Below are 22852 nucleotides of genomic sequence, written 5' to 3' on the forward strand. Positions count from 1 at the left end.
GAGATGAGTCATGAGCCCAAGTTTTTAGGTAGTTTAAACCATTTTCAGATGGCCAGGAATCAGTTACAGACGATTCTTGCTCTACAAGATCATTAACGTCAAGAAGTGACAACAATGTTGAGCAAATCGGAGACTTCATATGGTACGACCAGCAATTAACTATCAGAATGCTTGCAGAAAAATTGAGATATGTTTAAAAAAAAATTTACCACAGCCCATTAAATTTTGACAAACAAATTGGACATGAAAAACGTTTGTGCAAAATTGATCCCAAAAAACCTCACAGTTGAACAGAAAAACAACAGGGTGGAAGTGTGCTGCGATCTTCTTGGGTAAATTGAAACTGATCCTGATTTTCTAAAAAAATGTTATTACTGGTGATGAATCTTGGATATTTGAGTATGACCCAGAAACAAAATGGCAAACCAAGGAGTGGCACACTCAAACTCACCACGTTCCAAAAAAGCAAAATTGAGTAAATCAAAACCATGTTAATTTATTTCTTCAATAGTAATGGCATTGTCCATAAGGAGTTTTTGCCTACAGGACAGACTGTAAATCAATATGTTCAATAAGAAATTCTTGAAAGACTGCGGAAAAGAGTTGCTCATGTGAGACCAGCCATCAAAGACAACTGGATGCTGCATCATGACAATGCACCTTGTCACACTGCACTCTCAGTTAATGAGTTTTTGGCAAAGAAAAACATTCCTGTAATTCCTCAACCATCTTATTCACCTGACTTGAGTCCCTGCGATTTTTTCCAATTCCCAACTTTAAAGAACACCTCAACGGACACCATTTTGGAACAGTAGAAAATATTTTTAAAAATTTAACTTACCATTTGAGGTTAATTCCGGTTTCTGAGTTGCAACATTTCTGTGAAGAGCGGGAAAACTGTTTGAAGCATTGTGTGGCTTTCCAAGGGAACTATTTTGAAGGTGATAGAGTCCATGTTTAATTGGATTGTAAATAGAAAGTTTTTCTGAGCCAGTCTCATTACTTTATTTACTTTATGTATTATATATTACTTTATGTATTTCATCAGTGTATGATTGATGTACATACAAAGATTTCATCTCGCAGCTCTCATGTAATTAAAATGTTAATAGTACCTAGATATGATTAAATTGAAAGTAGGATTAGCAGTTAAGATGAAGTTCAATAAAGATGGTATGTGAAAAAAGCTTGCATCAATATTGTTAAAACTTTCAGAATATTTTCAAAATTATCAGTAATAAAGATTAAAGTTATAATTAAGTTTATAATATTTTATTTAAATAAAAGTAATAAACTTAGAATTTTTTTAATATGTATCAAATTTTAATCATATGCATATGCCCAGTTTTTAATTCCTTATTTTAAAATTTACATATAAACACTTCACATGTTAATATTTTAGAATATTTGAACATTCTTTTTTTAAGCGTTTTATATATCTTTATGATGAAGATTAAAACCTACTCCTGACCTAATAATTTCTTGTTCATTGAAAGATGATATAAAACAGTATAGAATTAATAAAGAACAGTTTTTAGAAATTAGGGTTTCAAAAATCAAAAATCTTTGTTCCAAGGGTTTAAGATTTTCCAAAAACTTTTAAGTAAAATGTTTTATTGAATCTGGCCATTTCAAGATATATAATAATTTCAGTCGAACTACAGGGTGCGCAGGAAGTCCCTTTATTCTAGTTATGAAATTATTAGCATAGGTGCAGTTTATCTTCTGTGGATCTAAAACTTCTGCATGGGTTCCACCATGTACAAAGCACAGCTCTATGTACCTCCATGTCCAGTTATTCATCTGCAACAGCATATAAGGAGTGATCATTTCAAATGCGACCAAACAGCATCTTGGAGCTGCTCATTCTTGATGTATCTTCATTTTCAAATCTCTTCATTTACAAAACCCCAGTGTGCATTGTTAGTTGTTGTGTGGTCAGGGCTTCTTGCTGGCAAAGGCATTGGAGCCAGTAGTTCTTTTTACCCACATCAAATCCAGCAATTCAGGAAAATCTTATTGAAGCATCTGCAGAAGTTCAAAGCAAAATGCACTGAACACCGTCTTGCTGAAACATAATAATGTCAGCCATCCCTTTTGTTATTAATTTTAGAAGCAACTACTCATTGAGCATTCACAGATAAATGTGTTGATTAACTGCATCATCGAAAAAAAAAGGACCAAGGAGATGGATGTTCAACTGTCATCTCAGCCCAAATCATAACATGAGGTGGATGGTATTTGATTTTCTCAAAAAACTGAGGATTGTCTTCCACTCACAAAAAAAAAATTGTGAGTGGTCATTGTCACTCAATTCATTAACTGCAGTTGGACAAAACATTTAACTTTTAAATTCTTCTGCATACGGTCTCACATTATCGATCTTAGAATGCCTGACTCTGCAAAACGTTTGCACGTTGATTTCATCTGTAATTGTTGAATCTCAGCTGGAGTGATCGGCCTCCCACTGCATGGTGCATCAAGAACACTTCCCGTTGCAAAGCCTCTTCTCCCATGTCAGTAACATTGTCGTGATGGTGACAATTTACAAAATACACAAAGAAGTTATTCATAATGTTCTCCAGTGTTTTACCAGTATGTAGACATTCATAGACCCATACACAAGCTGATCAAAATGATCAGAATCATTTACACAAAATGATCTTCGACAGTGAACGCACTAGTATCCTCCAACATTGTTCCACACTTGAATACACATAAGGTCATCTCACCACAAATGAACATACTGAATAATACCCACCACAGCTTATTCTCCCACCTTTTCTAGCAGCAATGAGCATTATCAGCAGTGAGAATTGGCAGCAGTAGAACATGATTAAGCTAACACTGATTAAGTCCCTTTACACTGTATGGTTATACAGTGTAAAGGGACTTCCTGCTCACTCCATACATATTTATATCCTCCCTTCCATCTAACTACATACAAGGCTTATTTTTTTCAAAGTTCGATCGGTCGTGAAATAAAACCTGCGCAAAAATCAGATGAACTTTGCGGATATGTGTTGCGCAGCGTCTCTAGTATGGCCTTCAATCACACTGCGTCACATTCTGAACACAGCTAGAACGTAAACATGTCTACAACAATAGCATCTCTCGTCAAGTGTGAAGTGCGTGCGGTAATTCGATTTCTTCAGGATGAGGGTTGTAATGCAGTTGAAATTCATCAACGAATAAGTAATCTGTACGGTGAGACTTCAATGAGTGACAGCAAAATGCGACAATGGTGCAGGAACTTTACAGCAGGACGTGCAGATGTTCATGATGCAGGCGGTCAGGGAAGGAAGCAAGTGTCAACTGATGATCTCATTGAGCGAGTGGATGAGACAATTCGAGAAAATCGTCTGTTCACAATTTCTGTATTGAGTGATTCATTTCCTGAAATTTCAAGGTCAACTCTCTACAACATTGTAAGAGGCTTCAGTACCGCAAACTGTGTGCGAGATGGGTTCCCAAGATGTTGTCCGACCATCACAAAACAATGAGAATGGACGCCTCCCTAACGCTTCTCCAGCGCTACCACAATGAAGGAGAAGATTTTTTGAACAAAATTGTTACAGGGGACGGGACATGGGTCCATTTCAAAACTGAAGAAACAAAAGAACAATCCAAACAGTGGATACATTCCCATTCTCCCAGTAAACCAAAGAAGTTCAAGCAAACCTTCTCCAACAGAAAGTGTATGGCTACTGTGTTCTGGGACCGGAATGGAGTTCTCTTGGTGGAATTCATGGAACGTGGCACGACCATCACTGCAGCCTCATACTGTGTGACTCTTCAACGTCTACGAAGGGCAATTCAGAATAAGCAGAGGGGAATGTTGTCATCAGGCATTGTCTTTCTCCATGACAATGCTCGGCCGCACACTGCAGCTGTAACAAAGAAGCTCCTGCAGCGTTTTCATTGGGAAGTGTTTGATCACCCACCATACAGCCCGGACTTGGCTCCATCCTATTTTCACCTCTTTGCTCACATGAAATGCTGGCTAGGAGGACAACATTTTGGCACAGACATCGAGCTGCAGACCAGCGTAGAAACATGGCTGAAAACGCAGGCGGCTCTGTTCTATGACGAGGGTATTGAAAAGTTGGTACCACGCTATGACAAATGTCTAAATCAGAGTGGTGACTATGTAGAGAAATAGCGTAACTATGTAAGTACTTGTTACAAATAGAAAATTTTTTATTTTCACTGCGGTTTTAATTTCGTGACCAATCGGACGTTGAAAAAAAAAATAACCCTCGTATTTTACAATATTTTTTCATAAAATTATGGTTTTATACTTTATAAATAAAGATTTCATTTTCGGTATTACACATGTGGAATGATTTGAGAATCTCCCAGTATAATATGCTATTAGACTTTTAAATCATCTAAAAGATAATAAAAATTCAGTATACTTTTCACCAAATTAAAAATTAATTACCATCTGTAGTCATTTTTTTTAGTAATATAAATTTTATAAACAATATAATCAATTTCAATGTATATGGTTTTTTTTTCTTTTTAGGTTTGACCCATGGTCTTTATTGCAAGCATTTAAGAATAAGTCAATTTCATTGGGTACTGAGTATGTTGAAGGAGAGGTAATAGGATTTGAATACAATATTCTACCAGCCAGTGTATCTACTGAGGTGGATGATGATTATCATGACTCAGATGTGTTAAGAAGTGTACTAGTAAGTAGCAGAAGTAGTACTAGTAAGTATTTTTTTGGTGTGTGTTTATATATACAGTAACTAGCTGATTTCATTCAGGACAACTAAGTGAATCTGTGTTAAATTTTTCTTATGAAATTTAAGTTTAAACAGAGGCCATAGTAACTTTGTAAAAGCAGGTTTACTGTTAACACAAAGTTCAAGTGTATGCAAGAAGGGACAAAGAAATAGACTGACCAAAAGATTATTGCACATATAACCAAACATTTATTTTTAAATTTCATGTATTGACTAATAACAGTGTTTTTTTATCAGACTTAAGAACCATGATAAAATCAAAGCAAACAAAAAAACAAGGCAAACAAAGAAAACAAGAAAAAGTGACCTTACCGTTTCTTGATCAGTGTAAGCAGTTAATGAATTTTTTGATACTGTTGTTATTAGTAATAATTTATCTGTTGTAAAACTGAAGTTCAACAACAACAACCAATGACACAGAATGGTATTATTAAAGAATTCTTTAAAACCAAATAAAATGTAGCCAACTTTACATATGGTGACTATCTTCTGGACTGAAGAGGTATCTTGCTAATCTTTATGCCAAGTAGAACAACAATAAGTTAATCGGTCTGATGTGAAACTTTTAGCTCCCTTTGTTGTGCAGTAGAAAATAAATGATGCAATCTACTATCAAGGATCATCATTATGATAACACTCATCTGCTCTCTGCTCTAGTAACTAAAGTATTATAATCAAAAAGTTGATTAAGAACTACTTAAGCAACTACTGATCTGACCCTCACTGACTTTCATTTTTTCCCTGACAGAATTTTTAAACAGAATTATGTATCATGATTGATAAAGAAGCTGTCGCTGAGCAGCTGATGAAAATATATTCATGTTTAAAATTTCACAGCACTGTCATCCATGAGTTCTCTACCATCTCATTAGGAAAGAATTATATATTGCTTTATTCATTATCATACTTCCTCAAAATGGAAAATTTCTTCCTTCAAGGACAAATATGGAGATTAATTAAACAGTGTTAAGAGAGATTTTCACCCTGCTCTTAAGGAATATAGTCCCCCTTTAATAAAAATTGAATTGCAATATTCAATCCATACTTTCAGAAGTGTTAACACATCTATTTAACAGTAAAAATCCTTGTTGGTGAATGCTTGGGCCCAGTTCCCTTTGACCATTTCCAAGCCTTGTTGCTCATCCAGATGAGCAACAAGGCTGCTCACCTGGTCGCCTCAGTCTCATCCAGGTGAGATTGAGACTCGAAGGGAAGGAAGTCCCTACTCCCTTCATCAATATTAATCAAAGTACTATGATATCCTCATCTTTCCTCTTCATAACATATTCTACCTTCAAGGACTTAATAATACCCATTAACCACTCAGTGTTGTTAATGGTTTAGACACTGAAATTGACAAAAATTGAAAAATATTTACTTATTGTTATTTTTTTAAATTGTTTTACTCAAGAAGGAAGTTAAAAACTCAGATGTGTCAAAGCGGTTAGGCTAAAGGTGCCTGGGAGGTTAAGCAATCTTAATCTTGCCACCTTTCATGAAAATTTGTTAGGCCTTATAGTTTTTCCAAATTAATATTTATTATAATTTATACTATGTTCATAAAGTCAAGCAGTCTGTGTATAAAACAAATTATATTTATCTAATGACAAGTGTAATTTAAGTTTGCAATATAGAAAACTAAGTCAGTTTATTTTAAATTTGTTCCACTTACATTTCATAATAATTGCTGCATTGATGTTGTAGATGCTCTCTTCAATATTCTCTTTCAATTCATCCAAAGTGGACAGATGATCTTGAAAACAGTACTTTTCAGATGTCTTCATAAATAAAAATCTGGTAGTGTAAATCCATGGACTATGGAGAGCATAGTCACTGAAAAATTCTTGTAATATAACTTCATAGCCAATTTACAGTGACATGTAACATGATTTTGGTTTAAGCAGCATTTTTTTTTTTTTTCAGTTGCAAGGCTATAATGTTTGAAATAATTTCTCAAATAATTTTCTGCAGTTTATGTTTTTGTAAAAAAAAAAAGGCTCTGACATAGTTGTGTAATTGTGCACTATATGCCAACTTTTTAAGAATCCATTGACTTTACATGATAAATGTGAGGATTTTTCAGAATTACTTACCAAATCATTTGGATGTTAATGTATTCAGAAAGATGAAACTATGCTTCATCAAATAAAAAGCATTCTCCAAAACACACCCATACAACTTCAAATGAGATATTTGAACCATCTACGTTTTGTTGAGAAAGTTTCATGTTAAACAAAAAAAAGGACTCATTAATATTGTGTAAATAATCATTGTGTAACACTGAGAATGAGCACTACATTTATGCAGCTACATTTCCTGTTTCATGAAATCAGACTAAATGAAATAAACTAAATGTATTTGGTACTGCACTATCAGAAAAATTAACCATAGAAACATTATAACCTTAAAAACCATTCTTGTTTTTAACCATAAAAGCATTTTATTTGAAAATAAGATGGAACCTAAAATAATATACTACAATAAATATATATTGGGCTTTTGAAAGTAGCATTCTTGTTGTACTGCTGTGAAACTATTCAGAGAAATGACTAATCATGTCATCTATACGTTTTGACCAGTCTACTACTGTCGGAAAAATGTCTGCCTCACCAGAAATCATTTAACAACTAATTTACAAATGTTCTACTGGTGTCTGCTTTAAGTTATATGACTATACATACTTTATACATGCAAATTTTAACTTTGCAGTACTTTTATTGCTTGTATTAGAATCCTCTGTATGTAGTATTTCAAAAATAAATGAAAGCAGACATTTCTAGCTATCATATCAGTTTATCTACTAACATAAAATTAAAATATATACCAAGGGTGTTTATTTAACAATTTTTAAAAATTTTACATCTTAACCTTATTGTTACATTTTTACAATTTTTGTTTAATCTGTCAGGATTCATTTAAATGAAATAATTAAAACAGGTAAACAAATTATCTTAAATCTGCAAAAACTTCATTTTCACATTTCAAACAAGGCTCTGTTCCCTTTACAGCAAACGGTTTTTTTTTATGTTACGCCTGCTCAAGATTGATGTTATCAGAAATTCTTACTGAAAAAAAATTAAAGAACAAAATTTAACAACTTTCTTTTGACTATATATCCCACATGTGTTTTAATTAAAACTGTTTTTTATACTATTTGGAATAAAATATTTACTACTTCTATGAATACATGCTGGTATTTTTATTTGAAAGACACCAGTTTGTTTTTCTTCATCCATTAATATTTTGAAGTACTCGTATAATTATCACTGTTTTATTGTTTATCTTAGTTCATAGCCTTTCTAGTACTTAACATATAATTACTAATGAATGTTATGTTTAATTAGATAAAATGCCCAGATGGTGTTACAAGGTCAATTAGCTTTGCTATATGCATATTAGCTGGTGGTCCTCAGTCTGGCCATATTGCTAAGCTAGCCGGAATTGGTGTTGGAAAGAAATCTAGAGAAACTCCTTTACCAGTAGAGCCAAGGTAATGATGTAAGCTTACTTTGGCATAATATTGCTTGTACTTATCATATCTACTTTATATTTAAATATAATTTTTCATAGTCGCCCCTTATTAATCAGCCGACTGAAAACGTGAAGAATTTTTTTTTTTTTTTTTTTTTTTTTTTTTTTTTTTTTTTACATGGTTTGAAAATTTTCTTAATCTTTTTTGAGTCGTTCGTGAACGTCTAGGTTCACATGCAATCTGTCAAGATTGCAGTTGCAGGCAAGCTTCATCCACTATTGAAGACCAAGTGAGGTAAGATTGTGTTTAAATTCAAAAAAGGTTTGACACATTCCCTTTTGTTTGATTGAGGTGATGTGGATTTAACCAAACATGCTTTCCAATTTTTGTAACAAGGTTCCTTGTTAATGTGCAGAATGAAATATATATTGTTGATTTTTCATTAATACTTTCGTCTCAAAATGGTAATCGTTATATTTCTTAAACTACAGGTGAAGGAAAGATTTATTGGAGAGAAAGTTCCATCAGCAAGCAACAGCTTTCACAGACTGAACAGAAAGTTTCTCCTCCAATCTTGACATTACACTACATTTCCAGTCTGTCTCTCAGGAGGTACACATTAAATAGTTCAGTATTTCACAATTTACTCCATGTACAAAGCTAATGTTATTATCTCTTGAGACTTACATGCATCATGTCTTCCTTGTTCATAATTAAATACTTAATCATGCATTGATTTATAAACCATTGTATTAGTTCATAACCAATATATTGTTTTCCTCCGTAAACACCTTATTTACAAATAATGGGGATGCAGTGGAAGTACCTCCTCAACACCTCATTAATTAGTGATGTCTGTTGTCCATTGAAACTGTATGTGCTTACTATATTTAAGTGTGTTGGTACAGTAAGATTAATTGTGACACTGTCTGAACCTTCCACAACGAATTGCTATCAACATTTCCGTTTTGTACTTTGTTTTTAGGTTTTACGTTATTAAATAAATTTTATTATAGTTTAATTTGTTAAATTCACTACAAAATGAGTGATATCTATTGTTGATAAAACAACTCCAAAGATCAATATCTTCACGTAGGCTTCAAACGGACATCTTTACATCCAACCTAATATGATTCCTTCAAACTAACTGACTGAAACCACAGAAGCGCAAACCCCGCACCTAGTAAAGATTTGATAACACTGTTCATGACTGAATGCCTCACAGAAAACAAATGAGTTTAAAGTTAAATCAGTGCTACACTCATACCAATCAAAATTATGTTTTACGAAACATAGAAATTCAGACCTACACCCGAATAAGTCGACCAATTGAGGTCACCTAATAAGGAGAACGCAACCTCATTCCAGTTCACACAGGAGCTGAAGACAAACCCCGTATCCCTACCCAGTCCCATCATGATGTCTCATGTGGCATTAGCAAGTCACAATCAGGATCGCCACAGGCAGAGGGAAGCCACACCCCTGGTCGCATGGGTTACCATACCCCGGCAAACAAATATCAATATAACGGTGGCACAATGCCAATGCTCCTACCTCCAACCATTCCAATGCCTATGCCGGAACCCTAGCCACCCGGGATCCTACCACCATCAAGTACCTTGATTAAACTTCCTCTGCAGACCTACACACTACAAGAGTGCAAAGAAAACCTGCCACTATAGGCCACGCCTCACAGATCATCCTGTTAATATGGAGATCCAGGAAAGAATGTATTTTCTCAAGTTCCCTAACAGCTCGTCAGCATTTGACCTTGTATCAGGGACAGACGTAGAGGACATGGTCCACTGTATCATCAGTCCCACAATCCGGGCATTGACTCGAATGCACTAAATGAAACCTAACCAAACTCGCCCAAAAGGCACCATGCCTGGAGAGAAACTGTGTGATATACCGATTGGGGAGATCTATCTAATTGCACCTAAATTAGACACTATAGGATATGTACCAAGCGTGTAGCAAGCGACCTGTGGGGGATTCATCCCATCTGACCTGCCAAGACGCAAGGCCCCGGTCTTCAATCTCCTGCTTTTGTGTTGACGTCAGTAGGTTATTTACGTTGGAAATGTAGCATTCCTTACACTCAGCCAGCAAGAGGAGTCACTGGGCCCACAGCAAAATGTCCGCGCAATACCTAAAAACCATGCGTTGAGCCCAGACAGGTCCAGCATACAACATAATACCTTCGCTGACACCTTTATAAAGGATACGCATGGTACGGTAATTCAACCCCCAATCGGGATGAATGACTCTACGGATTCCATAAATAGCATCAGCGGCCTTTTTTGCTACATACTGTAGATGTTCCTTGAACAGAAAATTCTCATCAAGGATAACACCCAGGTATTTTTGAGTCCTAATGTAGTGAATGAGGAGACAAGTCATCTGAACCGAGATTCGTCGGAAAGCAGTCAATCGGCTCATAAGCAACATCACTGTGGTTTTCTCTGGACTGAAAATCATCTTATCTTAGAGATTCCAGAGTCAGAGTGTCTCACAAACACGAGCAGCTCAGAACCCTACCTCGTTACACGAATCTTCTTCAATCAGTAGCAGTGCGTCATCAGCATAAGCGACGGCACAACAACAACATGGCAACCTTAAACAGAACATCGAATCTAATTCTATGATCCAAAGAAAGGGACTCTGAACACTGCTCTGAGGGCATTCTTTAGTTAAGGTCTTATGAACCTCCGAGCCGCATTCACGAACGGAGACTGTCCGGTGGCTGAAATAACTTGAGAGCACTTCTAGTTCATTTCGTGTATACTTACGCTTCTGCATCTGAAGCAGAGCAGAAGGCCACCATAAGTTGTTAAATACCCCGGATATGTCCAGAAAAATCTCCAATACATATTAACATGGACTAGAGGAGGCTATATCCATAACCTTTAGTATGGCATCCTCAGTGCTCTTGCCTGGTCGGAAATTATACTGGTTGTCCATTAGCAAATGATCAGTGGACAATCTAACATTAATACGCAAATATAGAACCTTCTCAAAAACCTTGCCAATCACAGGCAAGAGCGTTAGTGGATGGTAAGAAGAACTAACAGTATGATATTTGTCGCCACCTTTGAACAACAGCACCAAGACTCCATGCTTCTAATACACCGAAAAGTGGCCGGTGAAGAGCAACCTATTATATAATCTAGTTAGAGGACAAACAACTACTGGAAATGCTTGAATGAGGAGCTCCACTGGGATACAATCATGTCCAGGGGCCTTCCGCTTCAGTGATCCCAGAAGATTGTAAGTCAGTCTCGAAAATCACGACTTGCCACCTGACACACCGGTGATATGAAATCTCACCCACCATAGTGTCATCCGGGAGCAAATCATTCAGCAAAATATTAAAGACACAGTCCTTATCAATTACCACAATCTCATGGGCTGACAAAACTGACACGAGGACATCTTTCCTGCGCTTATGTCCAAGAGCTCTATACACAGTGCCCCAATGGTCTCTATTCCCTTGCTCCTGAATGAAGGAGCACCAGGAATTACACTTGGAGGTCCTAATACTATAAAAGTATGTAGCCCTCACTCTGCGATAATATGCAGTTAGGGCCGCACACCGATCAGGATCACCCTCTCCTTGCGCAGCTTTACTGAGTCGATTCACAGATCGCTTCATTGCTGTCAGATTTCGAGGTCACCAACCAAATATATGTTCCTGGCCAGCGCCTCTAGGAATGGCAACTTCAGCCGCCGCCACCACCGCAGAAGTGAAAGTTTCTGCCAGGACATCTAATGGCAGGCATCAAGGTCTCAAGTAAAAATCTCCAGTCTGGACTCCAACGAAGAGGAGAATTTTGGCCAGTCCGCTTTCCTATGCAGGAAGCGCCCCCAGTTAACAGGAAAGTGTCCCTCATGGCCATCGCGCAGCTCATCTGCTATTTCAAAAAGTATCAACCAATGGTCGCTAGAACAGTATTTGACCACAGACCAGTCAAGGACACTGACAGAAATGTCCCTACCAATGATGATGTCAATATTTGTAAAGGCCCTTCATCCGTTAACCACACTGATGTAAGTGGCCAACTGGTCTGCAACATTAAAGACCTCAAAATTGTGCTGCACGATGAAACTGTCAATTAAGCCACCGCCATGATCAGTGATCCCACTGTGCCAGAAAAGCGACTTCGCATTAACATCGGCACCAATAAGGATTGGACCATTACCCACAATATGAAGGATTCTATCCCATCTCACTAAGTGTTCTTCAAGGATCCTTGTATTGGAAATATGAAATAATAACTGTAAGGTTCTGACTGTAGATGGCAAGTCTGACCACAACATGATGCGCATAGAAACCTACCATATAAAGACACTATGAAGCGACTTCCTGCACAAAATAGCAGACATACAGGTATGCCCTAACAAAACTTTTTCCAGCTGTGAAAGTCTGACAAATCAGCCTTAATGACATACAGAAGGACAACATCAAGACTCTTTCTCTCTCTCTTTTTCCTGTTTAGCCTCCGGTAACTACTGTTTAGATAATTCTTTAGAGGATGATATGTATGAGTGTAAATGAAGTGTAGTCTTCTACATTCTCATTCGACCATTCCTGAGATGTGTGGTTAATTGAAACCCAACCACCAAAGAACACCGGTATCCACGATCTAGTATTCAAATCCGTGTAAAAATAACTGACTTCACTAGGACTTGATCGCTGTAACTCTCGACTTCCAAATCAGCTGATTTGGGAAGACACGTTAACCACTAGACCAACCCGGTGGGTTAACATCAAGACTCTGTCTTTTTACAACTTCACCTAACTCAACCTGGACTACATAAGCACCCTGGGCATTTAGTTGACCAAAGCTAACCATCTAAGGAATTAAAGTTTAGCGCAACGGCCCTTACGCGTAACAACCACACTCCTTACTAACAACAGGGTGCTTATGATTCTTGTGCAGCCTCTTACAGTTAGCACAGGCCGGACCCTTGGACTTATGCAAACAGTCGTCATGTTTGTAGCCTTCCTCCCCACAATGGGCACATACCAAGGCAAACTTACAAAATTTAGCCCTGTGACCATATCTGCAGCACTTGAAACATCTTTGAACATCCACGTACATCCTTCTTTTAGTCGGCAGGACCCTAAATCAATAAATAGTCTGCATGCAACCATAAATTTTTGAAAGAGACCAGAACTTACCTCAAAGACTCCATGATATTGCTGGGTATCACGCCTACCCGTTTTAAAGACCAACCTGCAGTCCCGCCGGAAGGCAGCTCACCCAAATTAATGTTCTGCTCCCTAATGAGTGACAAGACATCTTCATCGGTCAGATTATGGTCAATATCATAGACTATAATACGGGGCCTATATGTTCTCTTCAAGTCTATTTTCTCATTCAATCGCTTAACCGCCGTGGAATCTTTAATTGCCTGAATGGTATCTGTATCATCAGCTATATCTAATCCCTTGCCCGTTTCTTTAATGTTCCTGATTTTAAGACCTTTCCAGTCACCCTGAAGAGCAACCTGGAGGTCTTTCTTCAGCTGACTGCTGGACACAGTCGAGCCCTCTGCCCAAACACAACCTAAGGTTTCTTAGAAGAATGGCTGATTTCATGTCTGCTTCTGACTACCTCAGCATACCTACGTGGTTGCATTGGGGCTGGGGCCAGTTTCTGAGCTATAGTTATTTCTTTAGACCTTGAGACAAGATTTTCAAAACTCTTGACGAGAGCTGTGAAAGCCGCTCGGAAGAATTCGAGATGAGGCAGTGATTTCTTGGTAGTTGCACTAGTACACTTAGGGTCATGGTCAGAGATCCCCTGACCTAACAGTATACGAACAAAATGCTCTTTGTCTTCCTTCTATTTAGAGATATTGGGCACAAGCCCACAAGCGTGACGACTACCCTCAGCAAGTCACAGGCAGCTGGAGACCTTCTTTATTCTCCTGTCACTCTTTGCACCTCTTCGCCACTACTGAATCAAATGTGTCAAATCAAAGATTAACAAATCATCCAATGATCAACAGGAACCATTCTCTTTAACATAGCTTTGGCTATTGATATATGTCTTACTTTACACTTTTCAATTTTCAAAATGCTACTGTGATGTTGCAGTTTTGCAGAATTATTATATTGTAAGAAGTTCAGTGTCTTATTTAATTACTGAAAATTGATATCTCACAAGATGCTTCATAACACATGCATTATTTAACTTTAATTTAGACCATTTATTTATATATTACAATTTAATGTCAATATTTGCACCAGTGACAGAGTGCAGATATGGTCATCCTTGTTGCTAAAATCATCTTGCTGTAAAATTCAGTTACAGATAAGCTGAACGATTATTATAGTGGTCAGGGTGTTAACTTATTAATTAATTAAATGGTCCTGGGTTCAGTTCCCAGCTAGGATCAGGAAATTTTTTTATTATGTTATCTTTATAAAATTAAATTCTCTATAACTAGACATTTGCCTTTAGATTAAATAAATAAATTTACAAATTCACTTCAATTTTGCATATTTCGTTTGTAAATATTGGTTTTTAAAACAAAAATAATGGCTTTTAAAGATAAATGGAGAATTGTTATAGTTAAAATATTGAATAGTCTTGTTCTCAAGTTGATAGTTTCTGCATTTAATGAAATTGAAAAATTGTTACAGTTAAATTTTGAATAGCTTTATTCCCAAGCTGATAGTTCAAAAAAGGGTAGTATATTTGATTTTGGAATTGGAGGAAGAGATTTACTGACACTCTCAGAAAAGAAAGACACTGTTTGGTTTGATTAGTTTTTTCATTAAGCATGAAAATTAAAAAGGAAACAAGAATGTTGCTGGTTTGTTATCAGGTTGTCTTGACCTCATCTCATGCCACTGCTTCATTTGAAACTGGCTATATAAACAATCATTTCAAGTAGGAAATTTATTGCAAGAGTCTTTAGTGACTCAGAAAATGACTTCCTGGGACTATATAGAGTAAGAATGGAAGTAAGTAAGTAGCTCTTACATACTTTTAAATAAGCTTCAAGTAAAAGAATCAATCTTATTTAGAAAAGAAAAGAGAAGTGAATGGTGAAGATGAAAAAAGAAGAAAGAGGAAAAAAAAATTGAACAAGAACTGAAAGACCTAGTAGTACCTCTAAGAAGAAAAAAAATTAAATATGAAAAAGGAAAAATGCATACCAAAATTAAAAATAAATAAATACATTTTTTTTAAATGTGAAGAGATATTAAAAATATTCTGCATCAAGATTCATCGAAGTCCTACATGTAACTGTGATATAAATTGTTTTCGTGCACCAGAAATAATGTATATAGTTAATTCTATATAATATTTACTATTCCTTTTTTTTGTTATTGTAAACTAAATATGTCAAGACATTTAAAACAAATAAGACTGTCAATTTTTTAACGTCAAGTAGCAATTAATTACCTCTAACATTTGTTGCTTTTCTAGTTACTATTATTCCAATTGTTTTTAAGGCATATTAATATATCCAGTGCATGCTTTCAAGTTATAAAATGCAGATTTATTAAGTTAATGTGGTAAGAGAATTAGGAGAAAATGTTTTTGTTCAACCAAAAATGTTTTTGTTTTTGTTCAAGGAAAGCCTTCACATGATCGCTTAATTTTAGAAAACAAAGATTCTGTTTAAAATTTTAAACAAAAGAAGAAAATTTTTATATAAAATAAAAAGAGGGAAGAATATAGATAGAACTAGGGCAGCTGTAGGAGTGTTATAGACTAGATTTTCTTCCTTTATTTTTTCGTTAGATTGTTTACAGAAAATCATTTGTGATGTTGAACTAAAACTGATAATATTCCACGATCAGGGAAACTTTTCCAAAAATTTGTGTGGACACTTAAGTTTGTTGTATTTGAATTAAATTTCAGTTACATTACAAAACAGTAGATGTAACAGCTAATATACGAGGGGGAATTGGATATAAACACAGTAATTTTTTTAAATAAATTTATTGAATAATAGTATGTACAATCATACCTTCATCATTTCTCTATATAGTCAGTCTCCTGCACAATCTATACACTTTTGCCAATGATTTAGAAGCTTGAATATTCCTTTTTCATAAAGCATTTGAGGATGTCATCAACCATTTGCGCTTATGCTCCACGATGTCTTCATTGTTTTCAGATCATTCTGAAAACAGATCATTCTGACTACTGGAGTTTCACAGAAATATTCAATGAATATTTTTAGATAGATCATTATAAATTAAAATTTAAGGTTACCAATCACTTTAAAACAAATAGTGAAATATTGGCTAAAATGTAAAAAGATTTATAAAAATGAACTGTTAAATTATTTAAAATTTATTTGTAATAATTTTAAGTATAAAAGTAATAATTGTTATTATTTTAAAGAGATCACTTATCTTGTACATTATCAAATTATTTAAATTGCCATAAAAAATAAACTTAATTTTTAGTTGTATAAGCACAAATATTTTCTTCAAATGGATAAACAGGTTAAGAAATTAGGCCTAATTTTAACAGCCAAACCATGATAGTGATGTGAGTGATCGTGAAGTCATGATAGTACTGTAAATGTTAAATATTTGAATTTATTATCATAAATGTATGTGAAACAAAAGAGAAAAATTTACTAGCATATTAATTTTTGTGTTTTTTAGGAAAAGGTATGTTTACTGTTTTCACTGCCCAGATGGTCCAGGACTTAACACACCTCTCACTATTGACCCGACCGGAACGTATTTCAGGTAATTTATAAGACAAACTTGATAAAAACTGTTTGTTATGATTATAACAAAATTTGGTTGCAAACAGTCATATATTAGTTACTATTTGGTAAATATTATAATTATTATGATGATAAAAAATAATCTCTCATCTTACATTTTATAATAATGAAAGCACAGCACATCATATTTGTTTAGAAATAAATTTTAAATCTATAAGTGACTCAAACAAAAAGTTATTAATTAATATTTTCATGTAATGTAACCATGCCTAGTGAAAATATTAAAGGTACAATTAAAATATATTTCATATATTGTTAGTTTTAACCAAATCAACTAAAATTATTAGCAAGATGTTTTTTAAGATCTGTAATATTTTTTTGGTGTCTATTAAATTAAACTTTTTTTGAATTTTTACCCACCCTCTTTCATTATCAACTTCATGCAGTGAAACAAGTATAAAACAAATCAATATTTTATGATCATGATTACAAAGGTTTGCCTTGCAGAATTATTTTTCTTATTTTCAAAAAGATAGCTAATATTAATAGAAAAATTATTATTTAATAAGGGTAATTTAATAATAAAATCTTCAAGGTATAATCTATATTACATAACACAGTTTCTGCAGTTTGGAAAAGTTTGTAAAAAAAAATTAGAAAATACAGAATTTGAGAATAATTATTTGTGGTTAAAAAAATAAATGATAAATTTAAATATAGTATCCTATATAAAGAATTTGTTAATCCACTACAAAAATGGTTTATATATCAAAGAATTATTGTTTCAACAAATTTACTAATACTAAAAAAGGTTTTAAAAAATAATACAATTTTATTAATGCAGTTTTTTGTAAAAAGTAATGTTTTTAAGCAACCTCACATGAGTCACAACTTCCTTCTGAAAATGGCATTGCCATTCTCATGAATAACCAGCATTTCATTCATAGAGATGTGAGGGATGAATTGTGTTGCTTCCTTTACCCAGCTGAATATATTGTTGTATATGAGGTAATACAGCAATTGATTGTATAGTGAATATCATTATTTTTACACAAAAAAAAGACTGACTGACAGCTTTTGTTATATATCAATTATTTGCATGTGTCACAGCCATAAAAAATTGATGTGGACACCACATGACTTCCTTGTACACCTATTAAATACATATACACATTTTTTTTAAATGAAAAGTACATAAAAGTTTTTCATATTTTTTTTTATTGTTATTATTGAATTATTATTTATCGTAAAAATGTTTTCATAATCAGAGCTTAATAATTTAATAATTATTAACCTCAATTTATTAATATAAATCGATATATGTAAGTTAAAAAGGAGGAGTGAAGTCCGATTCGAACCAATGTGCCTTCCCCTTGTAAGAGCCAAGTATTTCATTAATTAAAATTTTATTTTGCTGTAACTCTAGAATCAATGAAGATAAGTACTGCTTATGATATATCATTGAAAAGCTCTCAATGAGGGCTTATTACTGCAATTAAGAAAAAGTCCAAAATACAAATTTATTTTGAGTTTGGGCTTTTTTGGACACTTTTGGTTCAGTCGATTGCAATCAAAAGGGGAGGAGCATAACTAGAAGTTACAACAGTCTTAAGTCCAAAATTATCAACATCCTGTTCGTAATTATTTTTGAGTTATGTGAGATACAAATCTACGAAATAGTAAGATACATATCTCACTATTTCGTGAGATACATACATATCTCACTATCTGATATGTGAGATATATATCAGATGTCACACCGAAACTAGGTACCTTTGTTTGTAGGTGCCTTTTCTTGTACCAACATAATGGAATTAATGAATTCCATTGTGAATTAATGAATTATATTCAGTGAAAGTGTACATAGCAGGAGAAGTAAAAGTAATATTATTTGTAATGACAGTTTAGATGGCTGTTTCAATTATATTTTGTTGGTCCTATGATATTTGTTGTAAATTATTTTTAGTTAATAAAAAAACACTAAGAAAAACTTGTCTTCTTTTCTTTTAATTTGTATATGCAATCATGTAGAATTGTTTATGTGTTTTGTGTGATCGTACAGAATGAAACACAGTAAAGTTATTTTAAGAACAAAATTATTTTGAAAGCTTAACAAATTTATTTTCTAGCATTAATATAAGCAATTTTGTCTTTGATTATAAAACTGACTATCCAGTTTGTTCTGAAAGCAATGTATTAAAGATATTCACAGTATTTTTCCATTCATTGTTGTAATTTGAATATTTTTTTACCAATTCCATTATACAGTATTATGAGGGCCATTTGAAAAATTTTCAGCCTGACAGAAAACGCAAGATTATCCAGAATTTTTTTTTATATATTTTTTCCGCGTAGTCGCCTTGTAATTTCATACATTTATATCAATGACATTTCAACTTTTTAATACTCAGTATAGTGGGATTTGTCCAACTGTGAATATAAGCAATTACCTCAGGTTTGACCTCATCATTTGAAGTGAATCTTTATCCACCAAGCCATTTATTTAGATTTAATAAGAGAAAGAGGGTTAAAACAAAGGTTTTAATCACTAACAGTCAAATCTGTTTATTACAGCATGTAGAAGCATAGGTCTTGGAGTATTGGAGCAACAACCTGAGATATGTGTGCATATTATCGTGAAAGAACACTTTCTTTTTGGTCAAATGTGGTGTGCAGCCTGAATAGCGCTCTTTAATCAGTCAGTAGTGAAGCTTAATACTCCCCGGTGATGATCCTGCATTTTTCAGGTAGTTTATGAGCATGGCATCAGTCGACAAAGGTGGATCTTAGACCTAAAGACTTGGATCTCAGACCTCCAGACCTAGTTGGACTGCAAACACAGAGAACTGGGATACAAGATGACCCTGTTCTTTACTGGTCCTATTGATATTTTAAAGCATACCTGTGCATGCAGGCATGGAGACCCTTTGTGGAATGTGATTATTGCAGGGAGGGGGGGGGGTACTACAAAATACATGGTGTTGGGTGTGATCACTTCCTGGTGCATAGGGAAGCATACTGGAAAGAATTTGGTGCAATTACCCCAGACATTATATGGGGACTATGCTGCAGACCAGATGATCTGCAGAGTCCAGAGTCCATGATGATGGTCAAGATCATCCATATAAAAATGATGATTCTTCCTTGGGGCTGTGTTCATATTAAAACAGTCAGACATTAAATAGAGGTGGAGTAAATGAAAAAAAAAACTAATCTATGAGCACAACATCATGAGAATTCCCAAAAACCATAGCCATGACTTTTCCTGCAGATGGAACTGTTTTTGCTCTCTTTGGTCACTTTCAGCTGCTTTCACTCACAGTTTGGTCTCTGGTGTGTAAATAAATACACACCAGAGTATTTCATGTACTGTTATAAAATATCAAAGAAACTATGCGGAATTGCATTTAACTAAATCTAGACATCCTTGAGGAGTGTACAGTCGATCGTAAATGGTCGATTGTTCACAGATGCGATATCCATTGAGTGAAAAGCTTTTAATACCTAAAAAATTTAGTAAACATAGTCATTGAGACTCCCTCTATGAATCATGAGATCTTGCTATTGGTAAGGGGGCTTGAATGCTCAGTGATACAGAATAGCTGGACCAAAGGTGCAACCATATCGGAGAGGTATCTGTTCAGAGCCAGACTAAAGAACGATTCCTGAAAGAGAGCAGCAGCTCTTTCAGTTGTTAAGAGCATAGATTAGGACAACTTAAACAGCCATATCAACATCACTCAATCCTCTGAGTACTGCACAGCTGAAAGCAATGGAAAACTACAGCTGCTTTTTTTTCCAAGAAAATGTAGCTCTCTGCATTATCATATAAAAATGATGGGAGGCGCCTTCCTTAGTAAAATAATCCGAAGGTAAACTACTCCCCCATTCAGATCTCCGGGTGGGGACTACTAAGGAAGTGGTCACCAGAAAATTAAAAAATAACATTCTACGAGTCAGAGCGTGAAATGTTAGAAGTCTAAAAAAGGTTGGTAGGTTAGAAAATTTAAAGAGGGAAATGGATAGAATAAATGTAGATGTAGTAGGAATTAGCAAGAATCGGTGGGAAGAGGAAAACTACTTTGGTCAGGTGATTTTAGAATAATTAACTCAACTTCAAATAATGGGCAGATAGGTAGGTTTTGTAATGAACAAGAAGATAGGGAAGAGAGTAGAATATTTCAAAATGCATAGTGATAGAATCATTGTAATAAGGATAAAATCAAAACCTAAACCAACAATAATTGTTAACATCTATATGCCTACAAGCGCCCATGATGATGATGAGGTAGAGTGTCTATACGAAGAGATTGATGAAGCAATTAAACACGTAAAAGGAGATGAAAATTTAATAATAGTTGGAGATTGGAATGCAAGCATTGGAAAAGGCAAGGAAGGAAATATAGTGGGTGAATACGGGCTGGGCAGAAGGAATGAAAGAGGGGACCGACTTATAGAGTTTTGCACGAAGTATAATTTAGTAATTGCCAACACCCAATTTAAAAATCATAATAGAAGAATATACACTTGGAAAAAGCCAGGCGATACTGCAAGGTATCAGATAGATTATATTATGGTTAAGCAAAGATTTAGAAATCAACTCGTTGACTGCAAAACTTATCCTGGAGCAGACATTGATAGCAACCATAATTTGGTGATAATGAAATGTAAATTGGGATTTAAAAACCTGAAGAAAAGGTGTCAGATGAATCAGTGGAATTTAGAGAAGCTTGAGGAAGAGGAGGTAAAGAAGATTTTTGAGGAGGACATCGCAAGAGGTCTGAGTAAAAAACATAAGGTAGAAAATGTAGAAGAAAAATGGGAGAATGTTAAAAATGAAATTATTAAATCAGCAGAAGCGAACTTAGGCGGAACAGGGAACTGGTAGAAAACCTTGGGTTTCAGACGATATATTGCAGCTGATGGATGAACGTAGAAAATATAAGAATGCTAGTGATGAAGAAAGTAAAAGGAACTACCGACAATTAAGAAATGCCTTAAACAGGAAGTGCAAACTAGCGAAAGAAGAGTGGATTAAAGAAAAGTGTTCAGAAGTGGAAAGAGAAATGAACATTGGTAAAATAGACGGAGCATACAGGAAAGTTAAAGAAAATTTAGGGTACATAAATTAAAATTAATAATGTGTTAAACAAAGATGGTACACCAATATGTAATACGAAAGGTAAAGTCGATAGATGGGTGGAATATATTGAGGAGTTATACGGAGGAAATGAATTAGAATATGGTGTTATAGAAGAAGAAGAGGAAGTTGAGGAGGATGAAATGGGAGAAACAATACTGAGATCTGAATTTAAGAGAGCATTAAAAGATTTGAATGGCAGAAAGGCTCCTGGAATAGACGGATTACCTGTAGAATTTCTGTGCAGTGCAGGTAAGGAAGTAATTGATAGATTGGAAGAACATAAGAAAGGGAGTCCGACAAGGATGTTTCCTATCCCTATTACTTTTTAATCTTTACATAGAACTAGCAGTTAAAGTACAGTTTAGATCCGGAGTAACAGCACAAGGTGAAAATATAAAGATGCTATGATTTGTTGATGATATAGTAATTCTAGCTGAGAGTAAAAAGGATTTAGAAGGAACAATGAACAACATGGATGAAATCCTACGCAAGAACTACCGCATGAAAATAAACAAGAACAAAACGAAAGTAATGAAATTTAGTAGAAATAATGAAGATGGACCACTGAATGTAAAAATAGGAAGAGAAAAGATTATGGAGGTAGAAGAATTTTATTATTTGGGAAGTAGAATGACTTAAGATGGATGAAGCAGGAGCGATATAAAATGCAGAATAGCCCAGGCGAAATGAGCCTTCAGTCAGAAATATTTTGTTTACATCAAAAATTAATTTAAACGTCAGGAAATGATTTTTGAAAGTATATGTTTGGAG

The 22852-nt window shown here is 34.7% G+C and overlaps 1 protein-coding gene across 2 annotated transcripts in view; it reads left to right on the forward strand.

Moving 5' to 3' along the window:
* The window catches only part of LOC142318793 (FAD-dependent oxidoreductase domain-containing protein 1-like), a 56655-nt gene that overhangs the window by 19704 nt on the left and 14099 nt on the right, over positions 1 to 22852 (forward strand). For both annotated transcript variants that reach the window (XM_075355277.1, XM_075355278.1), the window contains exons 4-6: positions 4529 to 4697; positions 8099 to 8244; positions 16871 to 16957. In XM_075355277.1, coding sequence (XP_075211392.1) covers positions 4529 to 4697; positions 8099 to 8244; positions 16871 to 16957 — 402 coding nt within the window. The remainder of the gene's footprint in view (positions 1 to 4528; positions 4698 to 8098; positions 8245 to 16870; positions 16958 to 22852) is intronic.

This window comes from Lycorma delicatula, chromosome 2, assembly GCF_047948215.1.
Source record: "Lycorma delicatula isolate Av1 chromosome 2, ASM4794821v1, whole genome shotgun sequence".
Lineage (NCBI taxonomy): Eukaryota > Metazoa > Arthropoda > Insecta > Hemiptera > Fulgoridae > Lycorma > Lycorma delicatula.